The sequence below is a fragment of the Jaculus jaculus genome, chromosome 9, assembly GCF_020740685.1.
Source record: "Jaculus jaculus isolate mJacJac1 chromosome 9, mJacJac1.mat.Y.cur, whole genome shotgun sequence".
Lineage (NCBI taxonomy): Eukaryota > Metazoa > Chordata > Mammalia > Rodentia > Dipodidae > Jaculus > Jaculus jaculus.
Window position 1 is genome coordinate 2690254 of NC_059110.1, and position 20317 is coordinate 2710570.

Here is a 20317-nt window from a genome sequence, read left to right on the forward strand (position 1 = left end):
AGCCCTGTGAGAACACAGTGGAACACTCGTATTCCCACCCAGCTCTGTGGAACTGTGTGCTTAGCCTCTGAGGCCACTGAAAGCAGAGGGTCTCCTAAGCCTGTGTAGAACACTGACTTATAGTCTGGGCTCTAAGTGCGCAAGGTCTCTTCAGGGTTTAAAAGGGATAGCCATTGCTAAGCTATCATAATTTGTAAAACGTCACTAATTTTACATAAATTCACTGCGTTCTCTTCCCACTTTTATGGCCCTTTCTTTTCCATGAACTAAGGACAGACTATTACTGTCTAGAGTTTGAGGTTTGTTTTCTCTGATGATAAAGGAATTAAAGGACAAGGAAGTGTTAAAAAAAAAAAAAAGTAAAGCTTACGAAAGCAGAGAGAACAGAGATTCCTCATAGAGGAGGGGCCTCCAGAGCTAGAAGATCCACTGCCCCAGTGGAAGCCAGGCTTTAAAAAAAATCTTTTATTTATTTATTTACAAGCAGAAATATGCAGAGAGAGAGAGAGCACCAGGGCTCTAGCCATTGCAAACGAACTCCAAATGGATGTTACCCTTTGTATATCACTTTGCATGGTACTGGGGAATCAAACCCAGGTCATTAGGTTTTCAAGCAAGTACCTTAACTGCTGAGCCATCTCTCCAGCCCCGGAAGCTGGGCTTTTAATAAATGAGGGAAGCGCTCTCGTCTGGAGTCCATCATTGATTGGCTTAAACAAAAGGGAAGGTACTGGTTGAGCCACAATGAATCCAACACTACACATGTCCCAGAAAACCTGCCAACTGAGCTTGCCAGCCGGAAAAGTCACTTAGACGGGAAGAAGACGTAGGGAATGAATCACCCTCTTGGCTGCCTTATTAGGGTATTCTAGAATACCCTAAGGTTGCCTCCTTAGGGTATTCTAGAATATAGCCTACCAAGGGCCCTTTTCCCTATCTGTCTGCATATCCAAAGAGATTGTCTAGCTCCTAGGTCTCAAGATGGTTAAAAAGCTGCCTCTGCTTTTCTACCTCTTAAATTAAAAAGCTCAACATACAATGGAGTCCAGACTGAATATAGCATTAGCCAAACACCAATGCACCTCTTCCTCTTTTCTTGAGGACTTATGGCAGCATGACGACTTGGTCTGGGAGATCATGAGGATGGATGCTGAGGCACACAGGGATACTGGACAAGTGCTAAGTTGTCCATGCACAGTACAGTAAGAGGGTCCAGGGCGTGGGACAGGTGCTAAGACACCCAGGGACGACCCACTGTGAGGGCCAAGGTTGTTGATTCCACAACAATGCGGAAGGGACAAAGTCACTCTAAGACTTCAGCCAGCCTCACCAACACAAACATGCCATTCACAAAGACAGGCTGCAGCTAAGTCAGGAAGTATTTTATTTTAGAAAAAATAATTAGAATTTCCTGGAAGCCTAGGCCCGGTTTAATTTCTTTTGCATGTCAGCAGTAGTTTATAATCCTTTGGTTATAAAATAAAGCTACTATTAAAAGCACTTCCTAGAAGTAATTTCCTAACATAAGAGGTAATTTATATTGTGACTGTGATCTTAGGAATAGGAATTGTTACTATTTTTAATTTCTGCATGTGTGTATGGTGTGTGTGCATATGTGTGTGTTCATATATGTGTGGGCACACATGTGTGGGTATGTGTGCACAGGTGTATATGCATGTGGAGGCCAGACGTCCATATCATTGTCTTCCTCAATCACTTTCCACCTTACTTTTTTAGACAGGGTCTCACACTGAACCTAGAGCTTAACAATCTGGCTGGCTGAGCTCACCAGCAAGCCTTTGGGATCCCCTTGTCTCTGCCTCCCCAGAGATGGGGTTATGGTCTTATGTCACCTGCCTGGTCTTTTTTACATGGTTTGAACTTGTCCTCTTGCTTGCATAACAAGTACTTTATTGCCTGAGCCATCTCCCCAGTCTCAACTTGTTGCTTTTAAAAAATACTTTATTTATTTGCATGGAGAGAGAAAGAAAGGAGAGAGAGAGAACAGGTTTGCCAAGGTCTCCAACTGCTGCAAAGGAACTCCAGATACATGAACCATTTTGTGCATCTGGTTTTATGTGGGTACTGGGGAATTGAACCCCAGTCATTAGGCTTTGCAGGCAAGCACCTTAACAGCTAAAGCCATCTCTCCAGGCTCTTGTTGCTTTTTTATTCCACTAATTGAAAACGTCGTCATTTGACTGGTCTCGTCTCACATCCCACTATACCTGCTGTAGTTACCTCTAGGCAGAACCACGTGTGATCAGAGCCCTGGCAGGACAAGGCTGCCACCCAGTAAACCTGGTGGCTCTGCCATTTCTACCAGCTGTACTCTCCCAAGACAAGATAATAAACTATTTGAACATGGACTCCTGCTCCATATCAGAAGAGAAGACAGATGCCTCCATGCCCACAATGGCGGTGTGCGTGGTGCCCTTAGCTCCTGCGGCAAGTGGAAGAGAGACAAGAAGTCCCCCCATCAAGGTGCCAAGCACAGCACCCCGAGCTCAGGTCTTCCACTCTGGATGCAGTAGCACTGGGAAGGAGGTGGTGTCCAGAAGGCATCGGGAGAGCCAGTGTCGACGCGGCCCACGTGGACCGGGCTGCAGCCTCACGCGGAGCGGCTGAGGCAGGGCCTTCCCCAGCAGCACACGCTTGTCAGGCCGCAGCCCACTTCTCATGGGGCTTTGGCTGCATTCGGCAGCGATGCCAGGAGGCAGAGTTCCGTTCAGAGCCGTGAATCGGTGCCAGGCATCCACGGCTTGCTTTGAACTTCGCAGCAGCAGCGTCTCAGCTCCTGACTGGAGATGGGAGGACTGACTTTTCAGGAGCGCTCCCCACAGCTCCCTCTGGCTGTGTCAGAGTTCTAAGGGAGGGGTCGTCAGACTGGTAAATCAGCCATCTTTATGGCTGCATCAGTTCTCCTCTCCTTGAGCTTAGGCTGCACGTGTCATTGCTCTCTCCTGCCCTGCCGAGAACTTCCTGAGATCTCACTGTGGTCACGCTTAATGAATTGTATGAAAATCTCAATTCATTTGTTTGCATTGAATTTTATACAGATGTTCATTCTGTACAACTGCTGGGCATAAAAGATATGAAGGTTTAGAAAATCAGAAGAGGGCTGAGGAGGTGTTTCCGTGGGTGAGAGCACTTACTCCTGAGCAAGCGTGAGGACCCGATGAGCCCTGGGCTTGATCCCCGGCACCCACCCACATAAACACCTGTGCCTGGCTACACATGCCTGTCATGCCAGTCCTGTGGGAAGCAGAGACAGGAGAGTCGCTGGGCCTTGCTGATGAGCCAGTCCCACTGAAAATGGCAGCTCTGGGCGCAGGGAGAGACTCGGCCTCAAGGAAGCACACAAATGAGAGATAGAGGACAGCACTTGATGTGCTCCGCGGGCCTCGTGCAGTCATGAGGCACATGTCGGCACACATGTGCATATACCACGCATGCATACCATATACACACCAGAAAGCAAGAAAACCACAAGAAGAAAAATGATGATATAAAATCCCAGTCTAACAGAACAAGGTTGTCTTTATCGGATCCAAAACATCCAGCCAGGTCTTCAGTTTTTACCCTGACTTCCTGTCTCGCACGGGCCACTCGGGAACACTGACTTCTTGCTTCCCAGGAATGTTTTAGTACCTTTTTTTTTTTTTTTGGTGCTGTGGGTGAAAAAAAAGTCCTGGCCTTTTAAGTCCTCAGGTTCGCACGAGGCAGACGTTGGTGACACCCAGAACTAGCAAGGTCACCGTGGAGCTGACGGCCCCTTGGGGCGGCACAGGCTACACTGACTCCTGTCAGAACTCCACTGGATGGGATCTCCATCAGGACACTGAAAACACACAGCGTTATCCAGGTGGCTCCACTTAAGGGTTCTCACCCTTCAGCCACATTGCCAGAGGGACCTTCCTGTCACACACAGGCCTGACTCTCAGCCCTGGACAGTGGACACTTAGCCACAGCAGAACCTCGTGTGCCAACCTGGGCAGACGCTGCATTTTAAAAGGAAAAGGGCTGGGCATGGTGGCGCACGCCTTTAATCCCAGCACTCGGGAGGCAGAGGTAGGAGGATTGCCATGAGTTCAAGGCCACCCTGAGATGACAGAGTTAATTCCAGGTCAGCCTGGACCAGAGTGAGACCCTACCTCGAAAAACCAAAAAAAATTAAAAATTAAAAAAAAAAAAAGGAAAAGGTAGCCAGGTATGGTGGTGCACACCTTTAATCCCAGCACTTGGAAGGCAGAGAAAGGAAGATCCCTGTGAGTTTGAGGCCACCCTGAGATGACCTAGTGAATTCCAGATCAGCCTAGGCTAAAGTGAGACCCTACCTCGAAAAATCAACTAAATGGAAAAGGTGCTGTATGAGCATGGCACATTAGGCAGCCCAAGGCGTCCAGGATGATCTGGTCTATGAGAAGCAGTCTCTGTCCTCCGCATCCCAAGGGCCACACTCACACCCTGTAAGACAGGTAAACAGAAGATGGAATGACAAATGTACTTAGTTCCCATTTATACTACATGGGATTTCTCCGACAGGAAGACTCAAACAAGCCAGACACTCCTCCCTGGAGCTCGGGTCGGATGAAGGAGCAGGACGTGAGGAAACATGACCGGGAGAGAGCCAGCAGCCCTCGCAGCATCCATCTGTCTGAAGCGAGGGGCCTGTGACCTGCCATCACACGTTGGGTCCAAGAACCTCTGGACAAATAATGTGTGATAGTCTAGGTAGCAGCATGGTTGTTGTGGCCGGCTTTGGAGACCAGGGGTCTGGCTTCTCTGCCTCTCTTTGGGAAGCAGGAATTCCAGTGCCTGCAACTTGTCCTGGGGAAAAGACAGGTATAGGACAAGAGTCAGGAGAGGGCCAGAGGAACTCTGCCATCAAGGCCTTCATTTTGGGTTGTCATTTCCTGAGCCCTGACATGCTACACACTCACCGGTGGCCTGGGCCTGCCTTCATCCAGCTGTCCCAGCCATTCCTTGTCACACTTGGACACATGCTAAATAAAGACTTTTATTCAGGACCAGATGTGGTGGTGCACGCCTTTAATCCAGCACTAAGAGATAAGGAGGGATGGCTGTGAGTTCAAGGCCAGCCTCGGCTAGAGAGAGCCTACCTTGAAAAGCAAGCCAACGAGAAGGCTTGTCTTCAAGAAGGACAGTGTGTGGCCAGTATGTGAGTCTGGAAGGGTCTCTGGTTTCTCTCCAACTGTGCAATTCTAAAATAATGAGTGTAAATATTTCAAAGGAGTTAGGGTTTAGCCACTTCCAGAACTATCTGCAGGCATTTAAAAAGAAAAACAAGCTGGGTGTGGTGGTGCACTCCTTCAATCCCAGCACTTGGAGGCAGAAGTAGCAGGATCGCTGTGATGTTGAGGACAGCCTGAGACTGCATAGTGAATTCCAGGTCAGCCTGGGCTAGAGAGAGACCCTACCTCAAAAATAAATAAATAGAAAGAAAAACCTTTGGGGGGATAGTTCACTGGGATTTAGAAGTCCACAGTGAAGTGAGTGGATCAGAGGAGGGTGTTAACATTGTGATGCAGACCTGGCTAGAACTGGGAAGTAGAAGAAGGAATCCCTTACCAGGGCAGCACAAAAGCTGAAGTCTACACCTCATTCCCAGGACAAAGTGTAGAAGTCAAGACGTGGTTACAGATAAACAGGCTCCAAGATGACTCTCTGGTGATTAGAACCTACACAGGTATTATCAGCAAGATGCCGTCTGAATCCACAGGTCCTCTGTGTCTGCCTGACACTGATGAACTTGCCAAAAGAGACGTATTGCCTTCTTTTGTGACAGCCTGTCTGTGAGCCCCGGGTCTTGTCGGTGCTTGTGATGGGCATGGGTTGCAGGCGGAGGGTGGGCGCAGCAGAGCTGGCGGACCTCAGTACTCACGTCCTCGTCCTCGTCCTCCTCGTCCGGAATTCTGGTTTCTGTTCCTTATCCAGTGTGTTCCTTCTAGATAGCATGGGAGCCAAGTCCAAAACAAGCTAACTTAAAGCATTTCAGGAGAGGATGCGACAATAACAGAGATCAGGACAATACATCACCAGATTTGTTCTCGGAAGGTCGATGTGGTCTCTGAAGACCTGGTGCTCAGCTCTCTGCCTTCCTGTCTCGTCATTGGAATGTCTGTCGATTTTAAGCAATTCTCATCATGTTGACTCACCATTAGTTCTGTCTGCTGAGGCCTCTAAACTTGAACCCGATGCCAAATTCTAACAGCAACAAAGAAAATCAGGGCACCTGAGGGTGTGGGGACCCAAAGACTCCGCCCACCCAGCTCCTCCAGTAGCTGCAGTTCTGTCGCGTCTCCCTTGGCATTCCTGCCTAGGCAGACTCTTCAGACGCAAGGCATGCAGCACTGGGCAGGTGCACGTGAGGAGGGTCTTGGAAGGGGGCTCAGAATCCTCAGCAAGCTCACCGTGCCACTCATCAGGATGTGAGTTCTAGGCTCTTTTCCTCTTGCTCAGTTGTCAGACTAGCCTGTATTCTGAGCTTCTGCATGGAGCTGTAGGCATCGCCAAATGAGTGTAGGAACAGTGGCCCTGAAGGACAACCTTAGAAGGCAGGCCACTGGTTCTGGAAGTCTCTCCAGCAGCAGTCCATCAAGAACATGCTAGGTGCTGGCACCCCAAGTGACTTAACTCAGACGTCTGGGCCTGGGGTTTAGGGCAGAAAAAGAGAAGCAGATGTGTGGTCCAGAGGAGCCTTGGCATGATTGGGGTAGCATATTTATTTATTACACACTGAAAAAAAAAAACTGTTGGGCAAAATAGACAGCTGGCCCCTAAGTGGATGTCATAGTCAAGACTGAAGACTGAGTCCTCTGAAGAAAGATCTAGATTGGATCTAAAGGTGAGGGAGGAGTGCCAGGAGGGAGCACCTCAGCTGAGTCTCTCAGATCTGTCTTCTGCAACTACTAGCAGGTGTGTCCTGGAGCAAGTGACCCAACCTGCTTCAGCCTGGGTTCCTCATGTGTAAGTGGCCATTGTAGAGCTGGGGGGTGGGGTGCCCAGAACAGGCGCATGTGCTGTGTGTGCACCAAGGGGGCAGCTGCTGCCTCCATGGGTGCTTTCGGACGGAAGAAAGCCTGAGCCTGACTTGCTCGCAGTTGCCTTCCGTGTGAGCTTTCCCGTCAAACCATGGTGGCTGCCAAGGACCACAGGCTCAGAGGGGCATGGGACGCATGCCCAGTTCAGCCGTCCAGTGGGGTCTTTGTAAGCACCAGGCCTAGCCAAGCTACCTGGGAAAGGTGGACCCGCATCCTCACACAGCCAGCTCCTGACATTGTCACTACCGTAATGAGCAGGGAGCAGAGGGCCAGAAGAGAAGCGTCCCCCAGTGACCCCACCGTCCTACACACAAGGCCCATTCCCCAGCCTCACAGGCTGGACAGTGGCAGACTGCCCCAGCACCTCAAGGTGGCCTGGTGCTGTTCTTCATGGCCCCGCTCACAGGGGTCTCTGATGTGGAAGGAGTCTTCTCTAGACTGAACTGGGCTAAGTGGGGATGGACGTGGTGCAGTGTGGAGAGACGTGTCCCCCAGATATCTGGAACAAGAGTTCACAGAAGTCCCTGGCTCATGCCTCCCCCTCTTCCTCCCCTCCCCCTTCTCTGCCCGTTGGTTCTCACCAGCTGACACCAGCTTTGTCCCTGAGTCATAACAAGAGGGACGCGGCTCCTAACCTGCCTTGCCACCCTGGAGAAAACCCAGAGCTTTGGCCATAGGGCCTTGCTTTTAATTAATAGACCTTATTTTTAGAGTTGCTTTGAGTTTAGAGAAACACTGAACCACAAGTATAGCTAGTCCCCTCCCCCACGCGCCCCTCTTGTGAGCACGGTCTGCTGCTGTTGACAAAACGCCAGGGACACTTTCTGACGGAATCTGGCACTCACGTGAGGCTTGCTCTGGTGTTCATTGACACACAGGAAGATCTCAACCCCAATTGCCCCTATGTCCCACCTAGCCCACCCCCACAACAACAGAGTAAGAGACAGTAGGCAGAAATGAAGAACAAAGTGAAAAACGTCCAGCAGTCTCCAGGTGACAGTGGCCATCTGACACAGTCAGGAATGGCAGAGGGAGACCCAGCCAGGCTTCGTGTCCCCAGTGCTCAGTCCTTCCCACTCACCCAGCCCTGTCCACCCTGGTGCTCTTCCCACAGCAGCTGGCCTATCTCTTCACTGAAATGTCTATAGATTTTTGGGCAAAGCACCCTCTGGCCCTGCTAGGCTTTCTCTGCTCCTGGGACTCTGTTTAACACTGTATTCTGTGTTGAGGATATGACTTGTGACCATGACAGCCACCTGTCCCTCTCTGCACATCCTGGTGTCCCACACCTAGAGCAAGAAACTCTGGCTAACTTACTCCAGGCCACCTCCATGCCATAAACCTCAGGATTGAATGGGGACTGCCCGGGCTCTGGGGCCGCAGGGCAGAAACAGGGAAACCATGTCAAGACCCAGCCTGTATGCCCCCTCTGCCCTCCACATTGCTGAATTTGGAACTGTCAGAGAGAGCGCGTAGCTGACATGTAACCTCTGCTTTGTTGTGACAGGAGCTGGCATTGACGGAGTGGAGGAAATTAAGCGTCACCCTTTCTTTGTTACCATAGATTGGAATGTAAGTTGCGCCTGCGGTCTCCACTGCACACACCGCAGGGCAGGGTGGGAGGAGATGGCAGATGCGCGGGGCGTGTGGCTGCCCTGTCCACACCGAGGGCCTTTGAGACGCATCCGCTGTGCATGGGGGGGAGCGTGCTCGGAACCTCTGCACACCTGGCTTCCAAGAGACATGCAAACTGGCAACCAACTCCGGTGCCAGATCCCTGCAACTCAGCTGCCCACTGGCAGCAGAACGCAGTGAGTGCCCTGCACCTCCTTGACTGGTGTGGGCACCCAGAGCTTCCTTGACAGACAGGCTGGTATCTGAAAGACAGCTGGGCTTGTGCCCCACAACAGGCATGCCTCCTTCCCAATACCCAGGCTTTAGTCGCATCATACCCTCATGTGGGGGATTTCCTTGTCCTGAGCTAAAATTAACCCCAGATTTTTAGCGGAATGTTTACATATCAGGCTGGAGGTGCCGTTCCGCGATGGAGCACTTTGCCGAGTACATGTGAGGCTCTGAGCTCCATCCCCAGCACCCCCCCCCACACACACACACACAATGCACTGCCTGCCTGCCCTCCCTTCCTCTTCTGAATGTCCTTACCAGGTTTGGTGCCTCCCAGAATCCAAGCCCCATGTCTTCACTCAAAAAAGCATATTAACACAGCCCTGTCTGAAACCAGCCCGGCACTGGCAGAACTCCCAGCCCCTCGTTCCTAACTGGGCAAGTCATGGAGACTTGTAAGCTGCAGCTTGGCAGTCCTTTTTGTAATAAGATAAAAAATAATTTAAAGGGCTGGAGAGATGGCTTAGCGGTTAAGCACTTGCCTGTGAAGCCTAAGGACCCCGGTTCGAGGCTCGGTTCCCCAGGTCCCACGTTAGCCAGATGCACAAGGGGGGCGCACGCGTCTGGAGTTCATTTGCAGAGGCTGGAAGCCCTGGCGCGCCCATTCTCTCTCTCTCCCTCTATCTGTCTTTCTCTCTGTGTCTGTCGCTCTCAAATAAATAAATAAAATAATTTTAAAAATGTACATAATCCCCTCCCGCCACCCTCCTTTGTCTCCCATCCCCCTCCAGAGAACCACCACTTTTTTTCCTATTGTTCCCTTTTCTATATTGATATCTGTCCTTTTCTTATTTTTATTTTTATTTTTATTTTTCCCTCCTCCATCATCCACAGCAACCTGCTGGTGTGTCCAGCATGATGCAGGCAACAAAGCCACTGTGAGGCCATGAGTGCAGCCACTCTGTGTTGGGAGACAGTGTTTGAAAGAACTCGTCCCCATCCTTTGCTGTTAAATTCGTTTTGCCACCTCTTCCACTACACCCCTCAGCTGTCGGCACGTAGGACAGAGAGGCGTCAAGTGCTTACTCCCACTCACTGTCCCTTCTTCTCAGCACTTTGATAAGTTCTGAGTCCTCCCAGCAGTCCCCGCCACCTGAAAATAAACAACTCTAACCAAAAGCGAAAACGGAAGTAACACACACACACACACACACACACACACACACACACACACACAAACCTAAGTATTTAGAGGGCACTTTGGTGGCATAATATATCTGTATAGCCAAACAACATAAGTGACTTCGCCCCTCGGGTTTATGACTCTCCCAGCCACAGGCTTCTGTCGTTCCCTTCCCTCTGCTGGGATGAAACACCCACCAGGAGCAGCTGCTAGGAGGAAAGGCTTTATTCTGGCTTACAGTCTCAAGGAAAGTTTGAGCCTAGCAAGAAAAGAGTGGTAGAGAAGAGTTGGCTAACCCTAACAGCAGCTGACGGGAAGCAGCAAGAGAATGAGCCTCGCCCTAGCCAGGGGAGGTTGGGCTGTGATACCCACTTCTACCTCCAGAAGTACATCGGCTCCAGCAAGGCTGTTCCTCCCAAAATTCCACAAGCTGGGGACTAAGTATTCAAGACACATGAGCTAATGGGACATCTGACTCAAACCACCACAGCTTTTGACTAGGTTTTCAGTACCAGGTAAGGGTTCCCTCCCAAGGAGAAGGTTTCAAATCCAATCTGAGAGCAGTTGGGTGCCCCATGGCAGGCATGCCACTATTGCACCCGTGCCCACAGGATCCATTGCTGGTTAAGACTGTTGATGGCCTTTCTCCCACAGCAGGTTGCATAGTTCTTTCCAGCTCTGTGATTGCTGGTCAGCAGTGAGAAGGCTTGCAGCTCCGTTCTAGCTTGATTTCCCAGTGTCCTGCAACCCAAGAATGTGGTATCTTCAGCAGAAGGGTCTTGACATCTAGCTCTGATGGTCAACAACAGCCTTGGCAATAGTCTGTATTATTTTTAGAATCTCGGGGACCTCGCTAGGAGGTATTCCAACTCTGGCACTGAATTTTCTGTGACAACCTATGGCTTCTGGGTGCTTCTGCCCAGACCCTGGGCCGCTCTACAGCTCTGGTTGCAGAACTTGCTTGAAGGAGGGTGCTTCTCTTAGGTCAGGTCACAGGCAAGCATGTGGACTGTCAAGAGTGCTGTGGCTCCCAGAAGGGGAGGTCCCTGTTAAAGGGCCGCAGAGAAATCAGGCTGCCCATATCTCCCTGGGAAGCTCCTCTTGGCTCTCCTGCTGACTTATGCCCCCACAGTGCCCATTCAGTGGCGACCTGAGCTGAGGAGACATCTGGGCATGAAGTCTGGCTACAGGAAGCCACTCATGGGCCCGTGTTAGCCTGTGGGGCGGTCACCATAACATAGAACATGGTGCCCTCAGGGATGGCATCACCTCATCCTCTGGGAGGGGACATGCATTGGTGGCTGTGCCCACATGACTCACGGCTCCCCAGAGGTCACAGCTGTGCCGCTCTGTGCTTGTTTGTTTGTTCAAGCCTGCGTGCTGAGGTTCTGTGTTCCAGGCATGTTCTGGGCTGGACAGAGCCTTACCCTGGAGATCAGTCAGTGGTGCCGTGGGAGAGAGAGGCTGGGAACAAACGAGCCGGTGCTGTGTCATAGAGGGTTTTCTGTAAAGAAGGGAGAGCTGGACAGAGTGGAGGAAAGCAGGAAGGGTGCCCTCATCCCCACCTGCCTCGCTGTCCTCTCTGGCTGCCGCCCATGAAGACCTGCCTTCCCTAAGCTCCTCGGGGCATGCTCCTCCTTCCAGTCCTCTGTTGCCCGTCACCATCTTTGTCACTACGGAAAACTTGCCCCATGGCCACCCATCTGTGCCGTCAGCTCTGAACATGCCACATGCATCTCTTGTTTGTGACGTGTGTTGTTTTCTGTGCCCAGCTTCTGCAATGTAGGCCGCAGGTCAGGACTCCTGGTCTGGAGACCTGCTCCGGGCCTCGAAACAAGATGCCAGAGGAGCGCCTGACAGAGTCCTTGGAGTGAGTGCGGAATGAAGGAGTGAGTGTGGAGTGGCAGGGCAGCCGTGCAGAGGCATCGCCCTCCCCATCACCTTCATCTCTTTCACACACAGCACTTCCTCCAAAGACCTTGCTGGGCGAGGAGGTGGGGTCGCTGAGTGGACGAGAGTGGGAAAGAGCTGTGGGATTAGCAGCCTGAGGTCCCGAGGGAAAGGGAAGTCCCCAGCTGGGCTTCCAGGAGCTGTCCTCCAGGTGACACCCTTCAGAGCACCTGGCTGAGGAGAGAGCTTGGCAAGTACCACAAGCCATCACCATGGGGTGTCCCAGCACGGCTGAATTGTACGCTGCATAAGGCCAGGTCTGCTGGGTGACGGATTGAAGTCCACATCCTCCTATAGCCACATGCACCTTCCTTAATCTGTGTCAGTCTCAGGGCTCCAAACTGACCCTGTCTGCTCTCTAGCTGGCAGCAACATCCCTTTGGTGCAAATACGGTCATTGGATTCCTAACCCAAGGATGTGATGTTTGGCATCATTCCGAAGTAATTGACGCTGGAATGGGTTGGGAAGTTTCTTTTGGCATTTGGTTTTACTTTGCTTGGCTTGAAAAGAGGCCCTTCCTGATCACAGGGACAAGTGTGTTTACTCTAACTCGGCCCTTGCCACACAGTGCCAGCAGAGCCTGGGGGGAGGGATGCCGCCTCATCCAGTGTTCTAACAAACATCCTGCGTGTGGCAGAGGAGCTCTGAGGCAGGGCCTCAGGTGAGCGCCGTTATTCATAACCAGGACTCGCCACCTGCTTGGACCCTGCAGGAGCAAAGTGTCCGTGGCTTGGGGATGGGGAAAGAGCCTCATCCTTAGGGGACTCACGCCTGAGAGAGTCGGACGCGCCATGAAGCCACTGTCCAGCAACAGGAGCAGTGTGCAGCAGCAAGAGTGTCCGTACCAAAGAGAGAAGAGGCTGAAAGACAGCAAGTGAGAGACGACCATGGATATGAAAGAACCAGATTCAGGTCCCTGAGGCCTTGGTGGAGCCATTGCTGAGTCACGCTGAGCTAGCTCCTGATCTCAGTATACCTCCCCCACCAGTGGCCCAGTGCTGACCTTGTGTTTGTGGGTGTTGCAGGGCCCTGTGTCCTCATGGCTAGCCTAGACCACCCCCAACACACACACACACACACACACACACACACACACACACACACCTCTGCACACAACATGCGTTAGAAAATTCGTGAACATTTATCCAACAGGCTACTAGCCTTTCATCACATGCTCCTGCCCCATCTTTGTCAGAAACTTGGATCACTGAAAACCCCAGACAGACGCTCTGTGCTAGAGGTCTGTTCCACCAAGTAGTGTGGACATTCAGAGTGACATAGGAGAAGACGTCCCGTAGCACTAGATTCCGACTGGGGACTTTACCCAGGCCCAGACTCGGCACCCAGCTGGGAAAACATCAGTTAAAGTTTTTGATTTCTGCTGCCTTTTTTTTTTTTTTGTCCCCAAACTGCCAGCATGTCTTTCTCCTTTTTAAACACCTGTCATCCACTAACTGTCACCTAGGGGTTTGTGACCTGCCAGAGCAGAGCATGTCACCTACCACAGAAGTGTGGGTCACTGACACTAATGGTAGGAGGTGGAAAGTGGCAGGCCCTTACGGTCTTGCCGCCTTTCCTCTTGCCCTTGGCACCCGCCACATTAGCGCCAACTCGGAAGGCTTGCCCTCTAAACACGTGAGCAACTTGCCTGGCTGAGTGAAACACTACAGTTAATTATAGACCAGAGCCTCGCTGAAGGCACGGTGGTGCCAACAAATGTAAGCTGTGTTTACTTCCCCATCCCCAGCGGCTGAGGCAGTGCTGAGAACCCAAAATAAGCTTCATGAAAGGTGATCATGAAGCCAGTTCCCAGTGGCGCCCAACCCAGCCCACACCCACGTCCCGCCCAGGGAGACTTGCAGTGAAACAGCCCTTAGGCAGAAAACCACACGCCACCCTGCTTCCGTTACCAGACCACTGTACAAAGCCAGGACCCTCAGCCTAGCAACTCAGCAAGCATTAACTGCAGTTATTTTTATAATTACCATTCTTCATGGATAATAACAGTGACTCATATTCACTTTGCTCTGTTCACATTTAAATATTTTTATTTTTATTTACTTATTTGAGAGAGAGATACAGAAATAGGCAGGTAGAGAGAGAGGGAGAATGGGCACACCAGGACCTCCAGCCACTGCAAATAAACTCCAGATGTGTGCGCCCCCTTGTGCATCTGGCCTACATGGGTCTTGGGGAGTCGAACCTAGGTCCTTTGGCTTTGCAGGCACACGCCTTAACTGCTAAGCCATCTCCAGCACTGTGTTCACATTTAGATCCTAGCACATCAACATCTTTTCTGTGAGGGGAGAAGGACTCCTAGGGGAAACTGAGGCACGGGGTGCTGAAAATAATGGCCTGGTTAGTTCTGTGGCCGGATGCAGGTTGTTTGGTGCCGTGGCCAAAGCAGCTGGAGGGTCCCAGGAACTGCTGTTGCCTGCAAGTGGGGAGTGCCCAGCACGGCACACATGTGGCGTCAGGCCTGGGAGCTGCCGGCTGTAGCAGGCCTCCGTCATGTGTGCACTCCCAGCACCACAGATGGAGTCTACCACTTTCTCCTGTGGCCACAGTCCTGGGAGGGCTCACCCTTTCAAGTCCCTACAAAGACTCTAGCAACAGCAAACAGCTCCTCCGGGTTGGCACTCCCATAACTCCAAACAGTTTGGTAGCCTGGCTCGTCGTTGGGGTAAGATGTATCGGCTGTGCTCCTCCACAGATGCCGACACAGCCTTCCACAGTGGCCCAGAAATCATGTCAGTTCTGCCCTGGCTTCTTCCACTCCAGGCCTGAACGTGCCTGTGTTCCTGTGGTACGACATTGTGCGCATGGGTCCTTTGCTCATTGGAGTGGTTCATTTTGAAATGGCTGGAACCAAATCTGCAGAAAGCAGGTGTAGGTGTCTGTGGCCCTAAACTAGCAGTCGCCTTTCTTGTTTGTTTGCTTTTGGGTTTTTGAGGTAAGGTCTCACTCTAGCTCAGGCTATGGAGACCTCATCAAGCTTAGCATCCCGGGGCAGTATGGTGCCTGCTCCCTTCTCCATGCATGGTGGCTAGCCCTCAAAGACGGAGGCACAGTCAGCCTTCTGGATCTCTCACTGCCACCACCAAGGACGTGGCAAGAGCGGCTTAAGGAAAAGGGTTCATTTTGGCTCACAGTTCAAGGACAGTCTGTCGTGATGGGGAAGGCGTGGCCTCAGGAGTGTGGATCAGCTGGTCACGTTCTGCCTGCAGTCGGGAAGCAGAGAGCAGAGAGCAGAGAGCGCTGGCTCTCGGTTGGCTTCTCCTCTGTGTTTAATGTGGGACCGCAGCCCTCAGGGTGGATCTTCCCACCTCAGTCAGCCTAATCTAGGAAATTCTCTCTCAGAAATGCCAAGAAACTTGTTCCCATGTGATTCCAAATGCCATCAATTAAGTCACCCTTAATTGTCACATGGGGCTGGTGAGATGTCTCAGTGGTTAAAAGTACTTGCTTGCAAATTCCAACAGCCTGGGTTCAATTCCAAAGCCACCCACATAAATTGTACACTAAGTAAAAGCATGTATTAGCACATTTCAGAATACTTTACACAGCAAGAAAAAACCAAGCTACCTTTAAGATTCTAACAAGAGTCCAGGAGGTCATCCAAGCACAGGGTGGCCAGTCCTCCACATCCCCAAGTGGGCTGCCCAGAACATGCTGCCACCAAGGCCACACTGGAGCTATGGCAGCCCTTGGGGGCAGAGGACATGCTGGCTCCCAGTGGACAGTGGTAGGTGCTCAACATGCGGGCTATGGAAAGGTCCGTCTTCACACAAGGTGCTGTGTCCACTTTCTCAGCTTCCTCGTACTGGTCATGCCAGGATCTCCACAGTGAAAATGGGCTGACATTGAGGATGGCAATGAGCATGGGCAGGAGAAGCATGCTGTGCAGGCTGGCTTATGCACCACGCACATCCACGTTGTACAAACACGGCGCATGCTCATCTCATTCTGTGACCACGGGATGCACCGATGACTCCATATGTCAGTCACTTTCTCATTGCTGTGAAGAAATACCTGACCAGTAGCAACTTCTAGCAGGAAGGGTGTTTACTTTTGGCTTACAGTCTCGAGGGGACGTCTATTGTGACAAGTAAAGCATGGCAGGAGCAGACACCCAGTGTCACATCAGCAGAGAAGTTGAAAGACGGCAAGCGTGGATGGACTGGAGTATCTCACGGCCCACCCCCAGGGCCTCACTTCCTCCACCAAAGTTCCGGCACCTAAAGGTTCCCAGATAATACCACTAACTGAGGACTGAGTGTCCAGACGCATGCACCTGTGGGAGGACGCTGTGCAGTCCAACACAGCAGCACTGGGCTTGGAGCTGTGTGGAGTGGGAAGGAAGGAAATGAGCACAGTGTAGAGCAAAGCACAGGGTGACCTGAACAGAAAAGCCTGCAGCCCAGCGCCCAGGGAGAGCTGGCCATCTCTCCGATGCTCCGAAGACCAGTAACTCCAGAGCTGCTTGGTATGTATCTGCTCCAGTGAATCCTGCTTCCTTCTGGATGAATCCTGTGCACCCTGGCCCAAACACCCTGAGCTTTCCAGCAAAGCAAACGGAAGACTTGCTGAAAAAGATGGACCCAGAGTGACAACAAGGAGAAAGCAAGCTGTGTTTCCTTGGGCGGCCTGAATTCTCAAAGTATCAGTTCCCTGTGAAATGCTGGTGATAGTTCTCATGCCCCGTCTGCCCTGGGAGGGGTAACGAACCCCCGACCAGCTTTGCCTGCCGTGCTTCTGTAGAGAGGAGGCAGATGCTGAAGATCACGCATGCTCGGCTCAGCCTAGTTTCTTCCCGAAGCTGGCCATGTGGCCACGGATTGGGCCAGCAGATGAAAGACAAGGCCAGACAAGTAAAAGAGGGAGGATGGGCCAAGCCAGGGAGTGTATCAGCTTCGGGATTGTGCCCTGTGCTGAACTGTTCTGAGATGGGCAGGGTTTGCACCAAGTGCTGGGTTACACACACAAGATGACAACCTTGTCCACAGACATGGCTGAAAGCCCCACGAGGGGAGGATCCCTGGAGAAGAGGGGTGGCTGAAAGCCCCACGAGGGGAGGATCCCTGGAGAAGAGGGGCTGGGCTAGGGGGTGGTTTTCTAAGCTGCTACAAAGCCGGTAGGCACGGGCAAGACCTCGGCCTTCTTCAGACCCAGGCCCGTCAGCTAAGGAAGTGAGGTGGCTCCTTTGAGTCCCAGCTTCAGAGCTTCCTCAGAACTGACACCAGCCATTTCACATTTGTCCTGTTTGGTTTGTGATGGAAATCTCACATAAAGAAGTTCCCCTTATAAAGCCCCTGGGAGAGCACGCTACAGCTGGTATTTCTCTCTCCTCCCTACCTCTTGCTTTCACTCTCCTCTTCTCCCCCTTCCATTTTCCCCTCTTGGGTTGTAGTTTCTCCTCTGGCTGTCACGTTCTCAGTAGCAGGCCAGCTGCAACATGGCAGGGGATCTCTGGGCAGAGGTAGTGGGAGTCTGGGTCCTGCAGGAGCTGCATTCCGCTGTGAGATCCCTGCCTGTGGGATTTCCTCCCAGGTGCCTTTGCCAGTGAGGTGTATCCCACCCACACATGCCTCACTGCCGAATGCAGCCTCTCTCCATTTCTGTTTCTGGAGAGGGTTTATGGAACACCTCTCAGGTCCTGTAAATCGTGGCTTCACCCCACAGCTCCCAAGAGGTGCCCGAGGCTATATACGCATTGCCATAGCCGGACTACCCAGAGTGAGCCTTGAGTCCCAGGCTCAGTGCAGTCTGTAGAGCACCACTTCCCACCCCAGTGACCTACAAGCAAGCTTCTGAGCCAGCTGTGACACGAGCAAGCAGCTGTGCCCAGGGCAGGTGTCAGCTGTCAGCACCCTGCCCCTGCCTTTCCCCTCAGGCCCGCTGCAAAGCTTCCAGATCTGAGCACAGCTGCAGAGCTGGGCCCCAGTGCCTCGACAGATGCCCGGGCCCCTGTGACGGTGCAGGTCTGTAATCCTAGCACTCAGGAGGATGCGAAGGAGGACTGGGCGCTCTGGACCAACCTGAAATAACTTGGCATGTGGCAAGACCTTGTCTCAAAACTTAAAATAAAAAAAATCGCCAGGCGTGGTGGTGCACACCTTTAATCCTAGCACTCGGGAGGCAGAGGTAGGAGGATCACCATGAGTCCAAGACCACCCTGAGAGTACATAGTGAATTCCAGGTCAGCCTGTGCTAGAGTGAGACCCTACCTCAAAAACAACAACAAAAACATTAAAAAAAAAATTCAAAACATAAAAGTGGCCAAGAAAAAGATGGGTGTTGGGGGCCAACACCCTGGGGACCCTCACCACCCTGACCAGCATGGCTGGGAAAACTCTGCTGACTAGGCGAGTACAGCAAGACCCCCTCAAGGCCTCCTGCCACTGACCATTGCAGGCCAGGCGTTTTCTGTTTCCAGTGGGCTGCAGCCTGACCCTCTGCTTCCCAGGGGGATCCTGAGGACCCCCTCCGCCTCCCCGTCCCTCGCCCCTCCTGCCTGCCCCTCCTCTCCACCCTTGCTTCCTCACCATCTACTGTGTTGTCCACCCCAGAGACAACACCAGATCCCAGATACCTTGCACTATCTCATTAAATTACACTCATCCCACATTGGCACCTTGGAGGATCTTGGGTTTAGACAGCTACAGGCTCCAGCAGCAGGTGTGAGAATGACATGGGATGGGGTGGCTTTGCTTTGGGGTTTGCCTGCATCTGTGGAGATAGGGCTATACAAACATGGGGGGATCCAGACACATCCTAAGGTTGTTGGTGAGCCTCAGTTTTCACAGTGTCCCCCACAGAGCTAAAGGTGGGTTACAAGGCAACTGCAGATTCACCCGGGCAGGGAAGGGCTCTCAGAGAACACCTATAGGGGTTACTTAAAGACAAGACCCCTACAGCCAAAAATGAGTTGTAATGGCGGTGACCAGTGGAGTGACTCTCAACTCACCAAAGTGCTGAGAAGTGGCCGTGCAGTGCTCAGCACTGAGACATCTCCTTCACACTCTCCAAGGCTCAAGAATGATTGTGGAAGAGATGAAAAAGGAATGCAAGAGACAAAGAAAAAGAAGTGCTTACAATGCGATCTTCCAGACTCAAAGTGTCCACGACATTCATGACCTCACAGTGCCAGTGCATAATGCTACCTACACAAGACCAGCGTAATAGGAGAGGGGAAATTATGACATCAAAACAGTAAGTGGGCAGGACAGATGGCTTAGCTGTTAAGGTGCTTGCCTACAAAACCAAAAGAACCAGGTTCGATTCTCCAGGACCCACATGAGCCAGATGTACAAGGTGGAGCATACATCTGGAGTTCATTTGCATCAGCTGAATGCCCTGGCATGCTCAGTGCTCATTCATTCTCCCTTCCCTTCTTCCCTTCCTCCCTCCCTCCCTCCCCCCTCTCTCTTTCTTTCTCTCTCTCCCTCCCTTTCCATGCTGCTTTCTCTCTCAAATAAATAAAGATAAAAATATTTTTTAAAAAATGGAGGTAGACCTAATTAGAAAAGATTCAGTGGAGAGGGGACAGACGGGTTAGTGGGAAGGGATTATGATCATGTTATATTGTTTATATATGGAAGTCATCAATATAAAAAAAGTTTTCAAGGCGACGCATGGTGGCACACACCTTTAATCACAGCATTTGGGAGGCAGAGGTAGGAGGCTCACCATGAGTTCAAGGTCACCCTGAGAATACATAGTGAATTCTAGCTCAGCGTGGGCTAGAGTGAGACCCAACCTCAAAAAAACAAAAAAAAAAAGTTTTAAAAAATAAACTTAATTTAAAAATATAAGTTGGAAAATTATTGATCTAAATAAAGGACAAGTTACAGGCCCTAGATCATTATCCCTAAAACTAAGCCTTTTACATGATATGTGTGTGTGTGTGTGTGTGTGTGTGTGTGTGTGTGTGTGTGTACACCATTGCTATACTGTGAATGCTCTCATATGGCACACGTGATGGGTTCCATGAACAGTGTGCATATCACCCTACATGCACATGTATCACAAGTATGAGAGCGGCATGTATGAAGAAGGTGGGAGACCTGTGAACACTGTTTGAGAACAGCTGTGTGATGAGGAGGAGACCTGTGAGCACTATATGAGAACAGCTGTGTGATGAGGGGAAGACCTGTGAACACTGTATGAGAACAGCTGTGTGGTGAGGGGAGACCAGTGAACACTGTATGAGAACAGCTGTGTGATGTGGGAAGACCTGTGAACACTGTATGAGAACAGCTGTGTGATGAGGGG

The 20317-nt window shown here is 51.4% G+C and overlaps 1 protein-coding gene across 3 annotated transcripts in view; it reads left to right on the forward strand.

Moving 5' to 3' along the window:
* Rps6ka2 (ribosomal protein S6 kinase A2) overlaps positions 1-20317 on the forward strand; it is a 293522-nt gene that overhangs the window by 241084 nt on the left and 32121 nt on the right. For all 3 annotated transcript variants that reach the window (XM_045157977.1, XM_045157978.1, XM_004651084.2), the window contains one exon: positions 8572-8636. In XM_045157977.1, coding sequence (XP_045013912.1) covers positions 8572-8636 — 65 coding nt within the window. The remainder of the gene's footprint in view (positions 1-8571; positions 8637-20317) is intronic.